The 12,930-nt window shown below is 32.3% G+C and overlaps 2 protein-coding genes across 2 annotated transcripts in view; one reads left to right on the top strand and one right to left on the bottom strand.

Moving 5' to 3' along the window:
- Positions 1-1,161, top strand: part of LOAG_17464 (glycerol-3-phosphate dehydrogenase) — a 6,929-nt gene extending 5,768 nt beyond the window's left edge. Inside the window, exons 13-15 of the mRNA XM_020450125.1 lie at positions 205-393; positions 613-711; positions 1,021-1,161. Coding sequence (XP_020306242.1) covers positions 205-393; positions 613-711; positions 1,021-1,131 — 399 coding nt within the window. The 3' untranslated portion in view covers positions 1,132-1,161. The remainder of the gene's footprint in view (positions 1-204; positions 394-612; positions 712-1,020) is intronic.
- A 4,570-nt stretch (positions 1,162-5,731) lies between these two features.
- The window catches only part of LOAG_17465 (hypothetical protein), a gene marked incomplete at its 5' end in the record, with an annotated part of 8,516 nt that continues 1,317 nt past the window's right edge, over positions 5,732-12,930 (bottom strand). Inside the window, 16 exons of the mRNA XM_020450126.1 lie at positions 5,732-5,949; positions 6,178-6,284; positions 6,560-6,791; positions 6,912-7,078; positions 7,543-7,624; positions 7,909-8,105; positions 8,508-8,589; positions 8,991-9,261; positions 9,362-9,532; positions 9,707-9,828; positions 10,023-10,176; positions 10,413-10,569; positions 10,943-11,125; positions 11,336-11,511; positions 12,094-12,185; positions 12,389-12,494. Of these exons, the coding sequence (XP_020306243.1) occupies positions 5,733-5,949; positions 6,178-6,284; positions 6,560-6,791; positions 6,912-7,078; positions 7,543-7,624; positions 7,909-8,105; positions 8,508-8,589; positions 8,991-9,261; positions 9,362-9,532; positions 9,707-9,828; positions 10,023-10,176; positions 10,413-10,569; positions 10,943-11,125; positions 11,336-11,511; positions 12,094-12,185; positions 12,389-12,494 (2,516 nt within the window). The 3' untranslated portion in view covers position 5,732. The remainder of the gene's footprint in view (positions 5,950-6,177; positions 6,285-6,559; positions 6,792-6,911; positions 7,079-7,542; positions 7,625-7,908; positions 8,106-8,507; positions 8,590-8,990; positions 9,262-9,361; positions 9,533-9,706; positions 9,829-10,022; positions 10,177-10,412; positions 10,570-10,942; positions 11,126-11,335; positions 11,512-12,093; positions 12,186-12,388; positions 12,495-12,930) is intronic.

A 12,930-nucleotide genomic window follows, 5' to 3' on the forward strand; every position in this document is an offset into this window, starting at 1 on the left:
TATATATATATATATATATATATATATATATATATATATATATATATATATATATATATATATATATATATATATATATATATATATATATTTATATTTATATTTATATTTATATTTTATATTTATATTTATCTATTTATTTATAACATTTTCTATATTTTGGTATCATTCCATTCTGATGTCTTATACGATAACCTATTTCAGAACCAATTGAATATGGCTCGGGAATTTATTGAGGTAGAAATGGGCCAGAATGCTCGCGATCATTCACTTTCTTCGGTACCAGTGAACTTAACAGCAGAAGAAATGCAGGCAGCTCGCGAACGTTTCCGAACGTTAGATAAGGAAAACAAAGGACACATAACATTGAATGATCTTAGACGTCATTTCCAGGTACAAATGACATCCCAATTTATGTCTTAAATCATTACATTGTGTTGTTTGGAACAACTCTAGTATATTTAAAAAGTCGAATTATGGAAATAATTTCTTGGCGACAGTTTTAGGTTAGGATCTACATATTAACTTTCGGTCATCGTTGTTATGGAAACAGTTCAAATTTCCTTAAATTCTTTTCATTCGATGAATTCAATTCATTTTTTTCCTTTACAGAAGCACGATAGTAAAATAGATGAAAGTTTGCTTCATGAGCTGCTCAATGAAGTAGATTTGAATAAAAATGGAGAAATTGATCTCAATGAATTTTTCCAAGTAAGTTTATTCCGATCAGTCATTGTTTGTAAAATTTCAATCCCTCTGAACTATCCATTATATTCTGCTTATAGTAATTTCCAACATTTAATTTATTCATTTGACTTTTAATTACAATACTCCAATTAATAATAGTGGATCGTAATATACATGAAAATTATCGATTTAAGCATAACTATTTAGTAACATTGAATAATCCTATAGGAATAACGGATGTTTATAATCACACAAAATTTGCTTGATAAGGAGGGAGATTTATTTTTGCTAGAGGAATTAGTTCTGTTTATTTTATTGTTGTAATTATTTCAGTTATATAGTGGACTGAAAGGCGGACAAATAGCACAAAGCCGACTAGCACGATATTTGGATGAATTCGAGCCATTGCCAGTGTCAGTCTTACGCTCAGGGGGCGGAATTTAAGATTAATGTTTTTTCTTTCCAAAATTCAGCTAATTGGGTATATTTCTTGGAATATTCTTTGTGGTATTGGCAAATCCTTCATTTAAAATGTTCGACAATGCAAGAGATATGAACTTTAAAGAAAAGTCAGAAATTTTTTAAATTAAAGTTGAAACAGAAAAAAAAGAAACTTTTCTTTTTTGGGAAATGACTTCTTATGTTTCAGATTGAAACATAATTAATTTTCCATTATAGTTTGATATTTCAGTTATTAATAAAATTATTTTGAAAGTACACCCCATCATCGTCTAGTGTTTATCATTTCTCAAGTTTTATAATTTTTTCAAATTTATTTATGATGCTTAATAATCTTACAAATAAGCTGCTTACAATGCAGCGATATATATATATAATGACTAGTGATAAATTTTTTTTATAGTACCTCTATATTCCTTCCTTCTTATTTTTCGTGATAGTTTACACTGTCATTAATTTTTTTATTTTCGTCATTAATATTGTTTTTATTAATCTTTTCTCCAATTTTTAAATGGTTTGTGTTGTTTGTGTTTGTGATTGTGATGGATGAAATCTATTCGTGAAACGTAAATCATTTAATAATTAATTCTTCAACAACTCTTCTATTATTTTGACACACTTAAATTTGTTAATCTTTCTTTGAGCTTTTTTACTTTTCCTAAGTTTTGTTTTTTCTTTTTAATTGTACCATTCTATTATGCTTGAATTGCCTCATTACATAAGTGTCTGTTGTAGTGATTGCCTCTACAGTATTTTCTATTTTTTGTTTTATTTTGTAAACCTGTTAGCTTTATTGTTAGTTGTGTGTGGTGTATTATTATAATATTCTTTGTTTCCATACTTTCAACCGGTGGTAGCACCTTAGGTGCAATAAAATTGTTAGAACTAAATGATGGAATTTCGTTGCTTAAAAAAAAAAACTTCGAAATTATATGCAATTTATATCGAAAAAACTAAACTTTGTTGAATCGGTTTATTTTAGTTTTTTCATAGTTTTAATACTCAGGCCAGAGACGTTTGAGAAATATTTCAGATTACGAATGAGAAATGTGCAACAAAACTAATCACAACAACTTATGATGAACAACACCTCAATGAAATATCGATATTCATTTAATTCAATTTTCGGAACTGTTTTTGGGGGTTCTCAACCATATTTTAATTTTGAAGTTTTTTAAAAAAAAAAACCCTCCGATATCACCATGTATTATTCGAAATCTAAATATCTAAAATGCAATTCTAATTGCTTTCTGCAATCCTCCCCCGACTTGCTCTATTATCAATACTTGCTTGTCTAACAAACAAACTGATGGCAACTGATAACGGTTAAGTAATATCAATGAGAAGATTATCATAACCGTTGCAAGATTGATATGTATCATTATGTCTGCCCATATTATCAAATAATCCAATTGTATGCAATAAATAAAAAGCAAATGCTTATTACTACAACCCGTTTGAGCATTCAAAAGAAAGCGTCAGGTATTAAATGATAATTTTATCATTACTGAATGGAGCCAGGAATACTTTTTTTTTATGAACTAAGTTCCGTACTCCTACCTTCATTACTCCCAACTATTCTCTATCTTATCGTCATCTCACATGATAAAATATTTCACTATAGGTACACCAATGAAACTACCAAATTATTCCCCTTGGTAACCACTCTTCCTTCAAATTATTCATTCAGCAAGTAAATAGTTTCCAAATTTCAAACTTATCACCCATATAATCAATGTAGGTTAGGAAAGTTAAATTAGAAAGAAGGAAAAAAAAACTCGAAATTTATTTAATGGCATTGTATTTGTCCATATCACTATAAAACAGTTTTGCGCCATTTGAGGTGCAATCACTGTTTCAAGCAAAGACAAATGTATACATATATGTATGCACGTATTTTATATGTATATATATGTATAATAGATTTTAAAAAAGCAACAAATACCAACAGAGGGAAATATATAAAAATATCGATGAATAATGCAATAACGATATTTAAATTAAACAACCTGGACGCCCCATTTAAATGAGGATATAAATGAATCATTCATTAACAGGAATTCATAATTTATCATTTTCTAAATTATTAAGATCAATTCCAAATCCATCTTTTATTTATCATTTTCTAAATACTAAGATAGATTAATTCCCAACCCATCCTTTGTTTAAACTACTGAAGCAGATTAATTTCAAAAAAGGAAAATATCGAAGCGCCCCCTTATTACCTCTCCCATTTGATATGATCAGTATGCAAACAACGTCAAATGGGTAAGCAAATAAGCAATTTACGATACAGAGATATTGATGAATATAATTAACTGGATCATTTAAATTGATCAATGATCAGATAAATTAACCATACATAATCTTCCCCTCTTCTCATCACCTTTCATTCGTTCAAATTTTCAGCTTTATGCTGACGATCATGAAAGAGAAAATTTTGACGGAGTGAAAGGTATGAGATATAAACCGATCAAGCAATAACTTGTGATACTTTCATAATACCCCAAAAAGTGTTACTGATAATCATTTTTTTCACACTTCAATTTTAACATCTTAAATTTTAAATAGCAAGATTTTCACTAATAAATGAAATTAACTCCAAAAAATAAGCAAATTTTCCACGATTGTACATTACACAATGTCCCGCAGCAAAAAGTTTTTTCGAGAGATACAAAAAGGTATCATAACTTCATAGAAAATATCCATAACTTCACAGAATATAACCAAAAACTTGAAAGCCGGAAACAGCAATGAATACACCGCTTGAGAGTCTAAGCATACGAAATTCCTTGAGGAATACGGTAAGAGAAACGGAAAATAGAACAAAACCTGAATTTCCCACGCTTTTCTAATTTTCTTTTGCTTAGAAAATGGAATTAAGGAATAAAGTGCAGTATATACATCATCCTATCACTTATTTCATAACTTTAAGCCTCTAATTGTCAAATTGGATAACAAATGTGACGTTTGTTAAATGGACCATCAAACACATGATCAATAAGAAACTGTACAAGATAATTCAATTTTACAATAAGAAAACAGAAATTAAGTACAGCACAACAGTTCGCCCGTTTTCAGAAAAATCTAACCTCTACAACAAACAAACTCAAAAAACTTAGAATGAATTTTGACGAAAAAATCAAACTTTAAAATCTCATTTGAACAGAAAAAAAAAGAAAGAAATAGAATATCCAAGCAATCATCAAATCGCCGACCATTGCTTGGATTTTTTTCTTCGGCAAACCGTTTATAATCAATGATTGATTGATTTATAGAGAAATCAGTGGTACCAGAGGAAGATATAAAGAAATATACACTGTACATACAACATTCATCAAGACTACGATAAAAATTATCATTTAATTTAAACTTAAAATGAGATATAAATATGCATACTAATGAAATATCGTGTTAAACATTCAAATATATCCGAAATAGTTATTTTAAATATTGAAAAAAAACAAAATTGAAAAACAATATTAAATATATGAATGAAAGTGTTGGCGTAAAGGAGCTAGAAAGTTTTCTTGCTGAAAGATGGTTTAAATATGAAGGAATAAAGGATCAGATTCAGAGAATGAGGCAGATAAGATATAAAAAAACTTTTAAATTATTCCAAAAATTTGAAAACCAACAAAATTATTAATATAATAACAGCAATTATAATGATAATACAGTGCATGTAATGAAACCCGATACTGAGGCGATTGCTGATGATTGCAACAATACGCATGTGCGGATTGGACTACTTGAAAAAAAAGAAAAAAAGTTTGGGATTGCCAAAACTTTTAAATAAGATATTCCTAATAAAATATTTTCTTCTCATCATTCACTTAGAATATCATTTTAAACTCCTTTAACATTATAACTCACATTACTCTCTCTCCCCCTCTCTCTCTCTCATACTGCAAGTCATAATTCAAACAGTTAATTTTTTGTTCTTTGTTTTTTTAAAATTATCCCAAAACTTGACGTTTTTCAAACCATTAATGATGAAACATTTCTCCTACTTTATTTCACCATCTAGGTCAAGGGAACCAACTGCACCAACGGAACTACATTGTGTATACCTGCATGCACATGCAAACAAGGAAACAAACAGGCACACACACACACACACACACACACACACACACATACACACAACAGACATACACACCGACACATGAATATACCAACATAAATGAACACTGATGGAATAAGTTGGCAGTATGACCTTCTGATGACATTTGAAATCTTCGTGAAAACTGTCACTGAGGTAGAGCAGCAGAGTAAACAGATGAGTACACAATAAGAAAAAAAAAGGAAAAGGAAAAAAATTCTCGATATTTCCATAGGATGGATCCCTTTTACTTTCTTCTTACCACAAAAAGACCCATAAAAAGATCTTCGATAGGAAATCCAATTTTGCATTAAAAATTGTTAATGTAAAATGGAATAATAAAATAAAACGTTATCCTAATAGAAAGAATTGTTGCATAAATAAAAGAACAATTTGATATTTGGAAAGTACTGTATGATGGGATTTATTCCTGAGGATAATGATAGTAAGGGAGGTGTTGCACAGATGATGACTGTGATAGTTATTTTTCCAAATGCTTATTGTCCAATGGAGGTGGTGAAAGAGGAGGTGGACGAGGAAAATGCATCTCATCATATACAATTCCCGAATCAGTAAGATTCGGCATCGAACAACACAACATCGTTGCCCCCTTGTTGCTATTACCGTGTAGCTTAGGTGTATCACGAGGTAGCCGCATAATGCCATCATTTTCAATTGACCCAGCGTCGTACCAAGTTCTGAAAATTTTATATAGATATATAAATAAAATGAGCTAAAACAAACAATCGCAAAATTTCCATCCTTTTCTTCGCCTTTTTCTACAGTTACTGAGATGTTTAGCTTTAGATGATGATTTCAGCGAACAAAAGCATATCCAACATTCGAATCTAGCCCATTATAAGATACTAATGCTGTAAATCAAAATTATTCCTACAAATTCGAAAAGTAGAAAAATCTATGCTTACAACGACTGACTGGAAGGAGTGTTGCACGGATAATTCATATAATTATTAGTCGTAATAGCAACACTTGTTTTAACACTATCATTTTTTTGTTTGATAAAACCATTTCGCTGAAATTTCAAATGAATCATGAATGAGACCACTCGATGATAAAAGTTCAAGAAAATTTCAGAGAAGGCAAAATCAACTTATCCGTTGCCTTTCACAACTTATTAAGCTTTCTGTAAACAAAGACAAAGTTTAGTAATCTTGATCCTGCTTTTATTATATGTAACAGAGGTGATTTAGCTGCATTAATACAGAGGAAATTACAACAGCAAGATTTAGAGCAGTCAAAATTTATACATATTTATAAATTAGACCCAATAAATAATATAAATAATACCTGATAAAGTGATTGTACCGAAGCTGATCGTGGGCAAATAATACTGGTGTATGAAATTGCTTGATTTAACGACTCCACATGACTGGCTGCATTCCGCCGTGTATTGTCGGACAAAGCAGTCAATTTCGACAAAAAACGTGGCATCATAATATCAAAATTGCTAATTGACATACGACCTGTCATTAGATAACATGTTTTTACTGTCCTTGTTGATGTAGAACCAAGTCTCACTCTGAAAAGGAAACCACTGTTGGTCTGTGAAACAAATCGAGAACATAAAAAAGCATAAAAAGCGGTACTTAATAAGTGGATTGATGGATATAAATTGCATCAGGGATGATTATTTCCTTACACTCGTTTCTTGGATGGTAAACTTCCGGTCCATGGATCTGAGGTATCACAAGCTGCTCGTATCCATTTCGAATCCAATAACTTGTAATTCGATCTTTTCGCCATTATCGTAAACGGCTCATTTCGTCGATTTACATTCTTCGTCTTCTTTCTGCAAGATATGTGGCTCTGAAAAAATAACACACATGCAATGTAAACAACACCTATTGTAATTCCTTGCCTTAGAGAACAAGAGAACAAAATTTTCTTCTAGTTTGCCATTTTTATTCTTTTAGGATTCAGTCCAAGACATTTAACTTCAACAACAATAAGTAAGCATGACGTAACTGGCTTCACCAAACCATGTCCTCGGGGTGTTGAGGAAAAACAACTGTACCCTTAAATCAGCCGAACTTCACACATGGAGTAAAAAGTGATAAAGTGCACTGCCAGCTTGATCCAGAAGAATCCAGAATAAAAAGTGCTTCAATGCTATGAAGTGATCTGTAGAAACGACTGACCCGACAACCCTGATGACAGCTGAATGGCAATAAACAAATTTATTTGCAAGATCTATCCGAGGCATGCATATTAATCTAGTCATAATATCTGCATACAAATACGTGCATGAAAAAGTGTATTCGAGAACAAACCTTAACGGACGATTCCTCTGATAAACCATTAAATAAGAAGCACTCTTTGAAACGTTGCAGTTGCTTCTTATCGTTCAACAATCTAAGAACAAATTTTTTGTGAAAGAAACGACATAACAATTATTAATTGCAAGAATTTTCTTAATCATGGGATTAAATTCATCAGTTAGAGATATTTTCACCATTTAAATGAATAATGTGATTCACGAAAATTATAGCATTATCAATAAGTCGAAATTATCCTGTCTGTTCTAGTCCATCAGACATTTAGTGGTGATAAGGATGAATTCCTAATAAGGCAAGAAACAATCTTTCATAAAAAGCTCAGAATTTTGATGCCAAATCCTCATATAAACTGCGCCTTACCTCAGATATTTATCTTGACCACTTGGCAAGGCACCTTGTTCACCGCCTTTTGTATCTAAACATATCACTTCTACTTCATTTGATATGCTATTTTGCGGATTCAACTGATTATGCATTAGTGAATCACGAGGGATATTCCTCCCAGGGGCATCAATCAATTCGCTTCGTCGTCGTGTAATTAATGATTCCATTTCATACTGTAACAATTCGTACATCAAGTTCATACAACAAGATTAAATTCGTACATCAAGTCACAGTATATCAAGTAAATCAACACGTTTTCTTCATCAAATTTGATATTTCAAAATCCTTTATTTTTTTGCGAGGAATAAATTAATACTGTCGCTGATGTCACCGACTTAAAATGTCATTTATCATTCTTTCAACTTAGTAAGCCAAAATGCAGTTTTCTAGTGGTCATGGCTACAACAACACTTAAGAACGAAATAAACATTTTGAAGAGTACAACAAAATAAGTTTCAAGATAAAACTACGTTCTCTACTGATGTAATAATCGACTTAAATTGGGGATGATTTTCAGAAACTTTCCGTTCAGGAACAATAAAACTTTTGCACACGAAAGGAAATAAAAACCTTACATTTGTAATATTACGTGATCCATTTGTTCCTCTATTAGCTGCATTGGCATTAATGCCCATTTCAAGCTTGCGTCGTTTTAACCTGAAAATACAAAACTGCTTAAGGTAAGGAACAACATTTTACGCGTAAAACTTATAATCTCTTATATCTCCTTCAAGCATCATCGTAATTTTTCCTATACATTTTATTTACTCTACCATATTCGAACTTTCATATAAATGTAGACAGCAACCTGATTTAAAATTATGCATTTTAACCAACCACTTTAAACTTCATGTTTGAAATTAAGTAAAAGCCCCACCATATTGAGGGATGAGAATAAGTAACCAGGGAAATTCTTATCACGTACTATTTTGTTTTATGAAGTTGTCCAGAATCCAGGCGGTTAGGAAGTTGAAATGTCGTGCAAATTTAAAGGATTTTAAGGATTTTAAAGAGAGAGATTACCCATTTTCGAAAATCTTGAAAAAAAAAATTATTACCTTAGATGGGCGCAGATACCACCGAAACATAATGTCAATAAACCCACTACCAAAACGATCCCGATTAAAATTCCTTCCCGACTTGATTTCGGGAACATCTTCGGCCTTCTAACATCTATTCTACCAGGTTTACTGATCTGTGATGGTGCAAACAGATATGGAGACGAACGCTGTCCCAAATCACCGGCATTTGAACGCGCGGCCACTTGAAATGTATACAACATATTGGGTTGCAGTGTTATAACGTGGCTTGTTGCACTAATTCCATCAACTAAAACATTTGTTGATATATTCAAAATATTATCAACTACATCGCTATTATCTAACAAAGATGATGAAGAAAAAAGAATTTAGAAAGAGCAAGCAAATACCAAGGATATCTTTTACGGGTGCCATAGAAGTTGATGATGACTGAACCTGTATCACGTAACCCACAGGTGTACTCCAACGTGGATTTGGATGAATTGGATTCCAAGATACTCGGACAGCTGTGGCATTCAATTCTTCGTACATTACTCCTGTCGGTGCCGGAATTTGTCCTACTGCAATATATTATAAATGACAACTATTTTCTTCAAAATTTGTTTGCTCGTTTTTCTTTTTAAAAAAGAAACTTTTACCATTCAATTTCTACCACTATAACTAACGGTCACGTGTAGAGAATACCTGCAAAAGACAATAAAAAAATAATTCAATTTCACATCAAAGTTACTTACGAATCGGAGTAGTGCAGTTGAACCAAGAACCTTCAACACCACCCATTTTATTCCTGGGTTCTATCATTATACGATATGTTGTATTTGATCGAAGACTTGGCAAATCTGCGAATGCTTCATCCCTAGAACATTGTGAATTTATGAACAAAAATTCTCGCCTCTCGTCTTCACTGGTATGAATCACTGATTACCCGGTAACTTGTCATCAATGTGCCGGGAATCCGTAGAACTGTGCCTGCTATGCTTCTACAAACAAAGCATATAATATAAGTTTTACAATCCACATTACTGAATATAAAAATTAAAAGGAACTTACGTAATAACTAGTCTGTCATCTTCGGGAAAAAAACTATCACTCAAAGTATAATGTACAACGAATTCATCAGCACTATGATCGTCTATCGGCCAATCCCATGTTACACGCATTGCATCACCGAATTCGTAGGATGGTTCACAACGGCATTCTTTTCCTTCTTTTGACATTCATCATTTAATCAAATTACCACTTATTTTGAAGCGGATCATTTAATACAGGTAAGTTTCAAGGTATAGATGTTGGCAAACACAATGTCAGCAAAGTTTTGCATCAAAGCAAATAGCAAGTTATGGCGAATGGTTTTAGTAAGTCAAGAATATATAAGTGGACTTTTATGAAGCTTATTATCCTACCGTCATTTACATTATTATCAACAAACGATTAACTTACGATGATGACACAATACCGCCCTCGGTAGACCATTACCGCTCGAAAAACTACTAAATATATCAGCGAAGGTTGCTGGTGGTAAACGATATGTGCGGCAAAAGTCAGGACCATAAAAAAGACCATCATAAAGGCGACTACAAAACTGATACGTTCGCGACTGAAACTGTTAACGATTCATTGGTACTGTAACATAAAGTGAATTATCGGTAACGTGGACCCACCCTGATAATAATTACGCTGCAAAAATTTAATTAAGGATGCTAAACATATATCTCAATTTCACATAGTGTCTCCTAAAGTTAATATTTTGGAAGAACAAAACGAATTGTTTCTTTTCCAGGTATTCTATCTCATCATGACAACAGTTAAAAACATCGATGAGTATTCACTATGCTCTAGGAAATATACAACAGCAATAATATATGCAATTTATTCCCGATTTTCGATCCAAACCCTGTTGAAAGGAATTTGAGTGATTAAGTAATAGTATCCATCATTAGTGCAAAAAACGGAGAAATGAGAACGTTTACCGCGTCAAATTTTTCAGTCAAATTCATAGCCCCATTAATGAATAATCCTTCCTCTGCTTTTTCTCGCAGTGGTGATAGATCAGAAGGAGCATAACGGATAAGAACTGCTTGGTTTTTTGGATCTTGTGAAGTAAAATTTGAAGTTTCCCGCACTTCCCAGTGAATAATGATTGATGTGCCCATCTGAAAAAATATGAATTGACAAAGAGAAAAAAAATCGATCTTAGCGGTTCAAATACCATAATGCAAGATCTGTTTCACTGTTTCACATGGTATAGGAAAGATTTCAAGGCAATTTTGATAGAGAAGAGAATTTGATCAAAGAGATTTTCTTTCGTTGTTAACCAGACCAATCCTAAATCAGATAGGAAAGGGTATAAAGACAGTTATAACCTGTTCGATATCAATTGGTAACGACCCAATAACGGAACGGAAATTTTTATTCGTAGACTCGACCATATGACCAATGGAAGTGAAGTTTGGATTTGATTTCAAATACACATCAGATGGAAGACCGTGACGCGTTACCGGAATAACCCGGAAACGATATACCACTTCTGACTTGATACCTGTTACATTTTTCTTCAACAACGACAATAAAAATATTTTTCGGAATTCCCAAAAGTGAAACAACCCAAATGATGTTTTTTTCTTATTTATAAACAGAGTGTACTGGGTGTCAAATATGTGATTTCGTAGAATTCATGATAAAACTATTATCTTTTCTTTATTGTGAGAAATCCAGTCAGCCGTACCGATAACGTAAAACAGTTGGAACTTTTCTACTTCCTTTTCTAGTGTTACCTAAGATAGCACCAATATGATATTTGCAATATTACATGATCATATGAATGAGAATCCTGTGAATAATCAACTTCCGCCTCTTAATCGCATCCCATCTTAATTCAATTTTGCAGCACGGATTGCTCTAAAAATTTTGCAACTAGGTACAGGTATATTGTGACTAAGTATTCGGTAACTAGGTATAGGTATATTGTAACTAGGCACAGCTAGGTGTCTGGATTTTCAACCCGATACATGCATTTTCAACCCATTTATGCCTTATTTTCAATGCAAACACCGATGCAGAATTTTGAAGAACTAATAGCTATCACGATTTAAAATCAAAATTCGTAGCCAAAACCAAGTACCATTTAAAAGGCAAATCGTTGAGTTCGGCAAAATATCTTTCCTTTTCACTTCACGTAAGGATTCAGAATCCTTGTAGTATTCGATGACATACCTAAAATTTATGCATTTTCTTCGACAGTCTGTAGATCTACAACTTTTCCTTAAGGCTTATTGTGACTACCTCCGTTACATGATGCATGATATGCCAAGAATTTCTTATCAAAAAGAAACTTTTATGAATGTTAAAAAATTTCTCGATGATTAAAAGAAATACATTATGATATTCATATAGTTCAGAAAAAGTGTATTGGTTACTTTTGTAAGAAACCGTTTGTTATATCAATTGATGGATGCTCCCACGAAATTTCCAATGTATCTTCACTTGATCTACTTAAGGTAAGTTCCAAAGCCTTCTGTGAGACTAAAATTAGAATAATTACATCACAAATTTGATGCAAATATCCTATTTCATAGATTCATCATGAAAACTCCCAAGCGTATAATTGGCGCATTAAGTTAAAAGAAGCTTGTAATAATATTTTTAAGATAGGACTGGTTGTGAATTTCGTTTAAACACGTTCATTAGAAATCTAATTTTTACAAAACTGAAGGGGATATTTTGTATGTTAATAACACTGATCTAATCTTCAGATGCCTGATTCAAATTCCCCATTGGTGATTCCTTTTGAGGACTGTGAATATAGGCAATTAAATTAATTTTGTCCCCCTCTAATGTCCTCCTCTAATTCTGCAAAGTATACCTCCGTCCCATGACAGAGCTGTCACATGTTCCGAAAGCGGTGTAATTTTCCGACTGCGTCTGTTTTGAAAAGTGACATTTGAAAGGTATAATTTCG

This window comes from Loa loa (genome assembly GCF_000183805.2).
Source record: "Loa loa unplaced genomic scaffold supercont3.79, whole genome shotgun sequence".
NCBI classification, from domain to species: Eukaryota; Metazoa; Nematoda; class Chromadorea; order Rhabditida; family Onchocercidae; genus Loa; species Loa loa.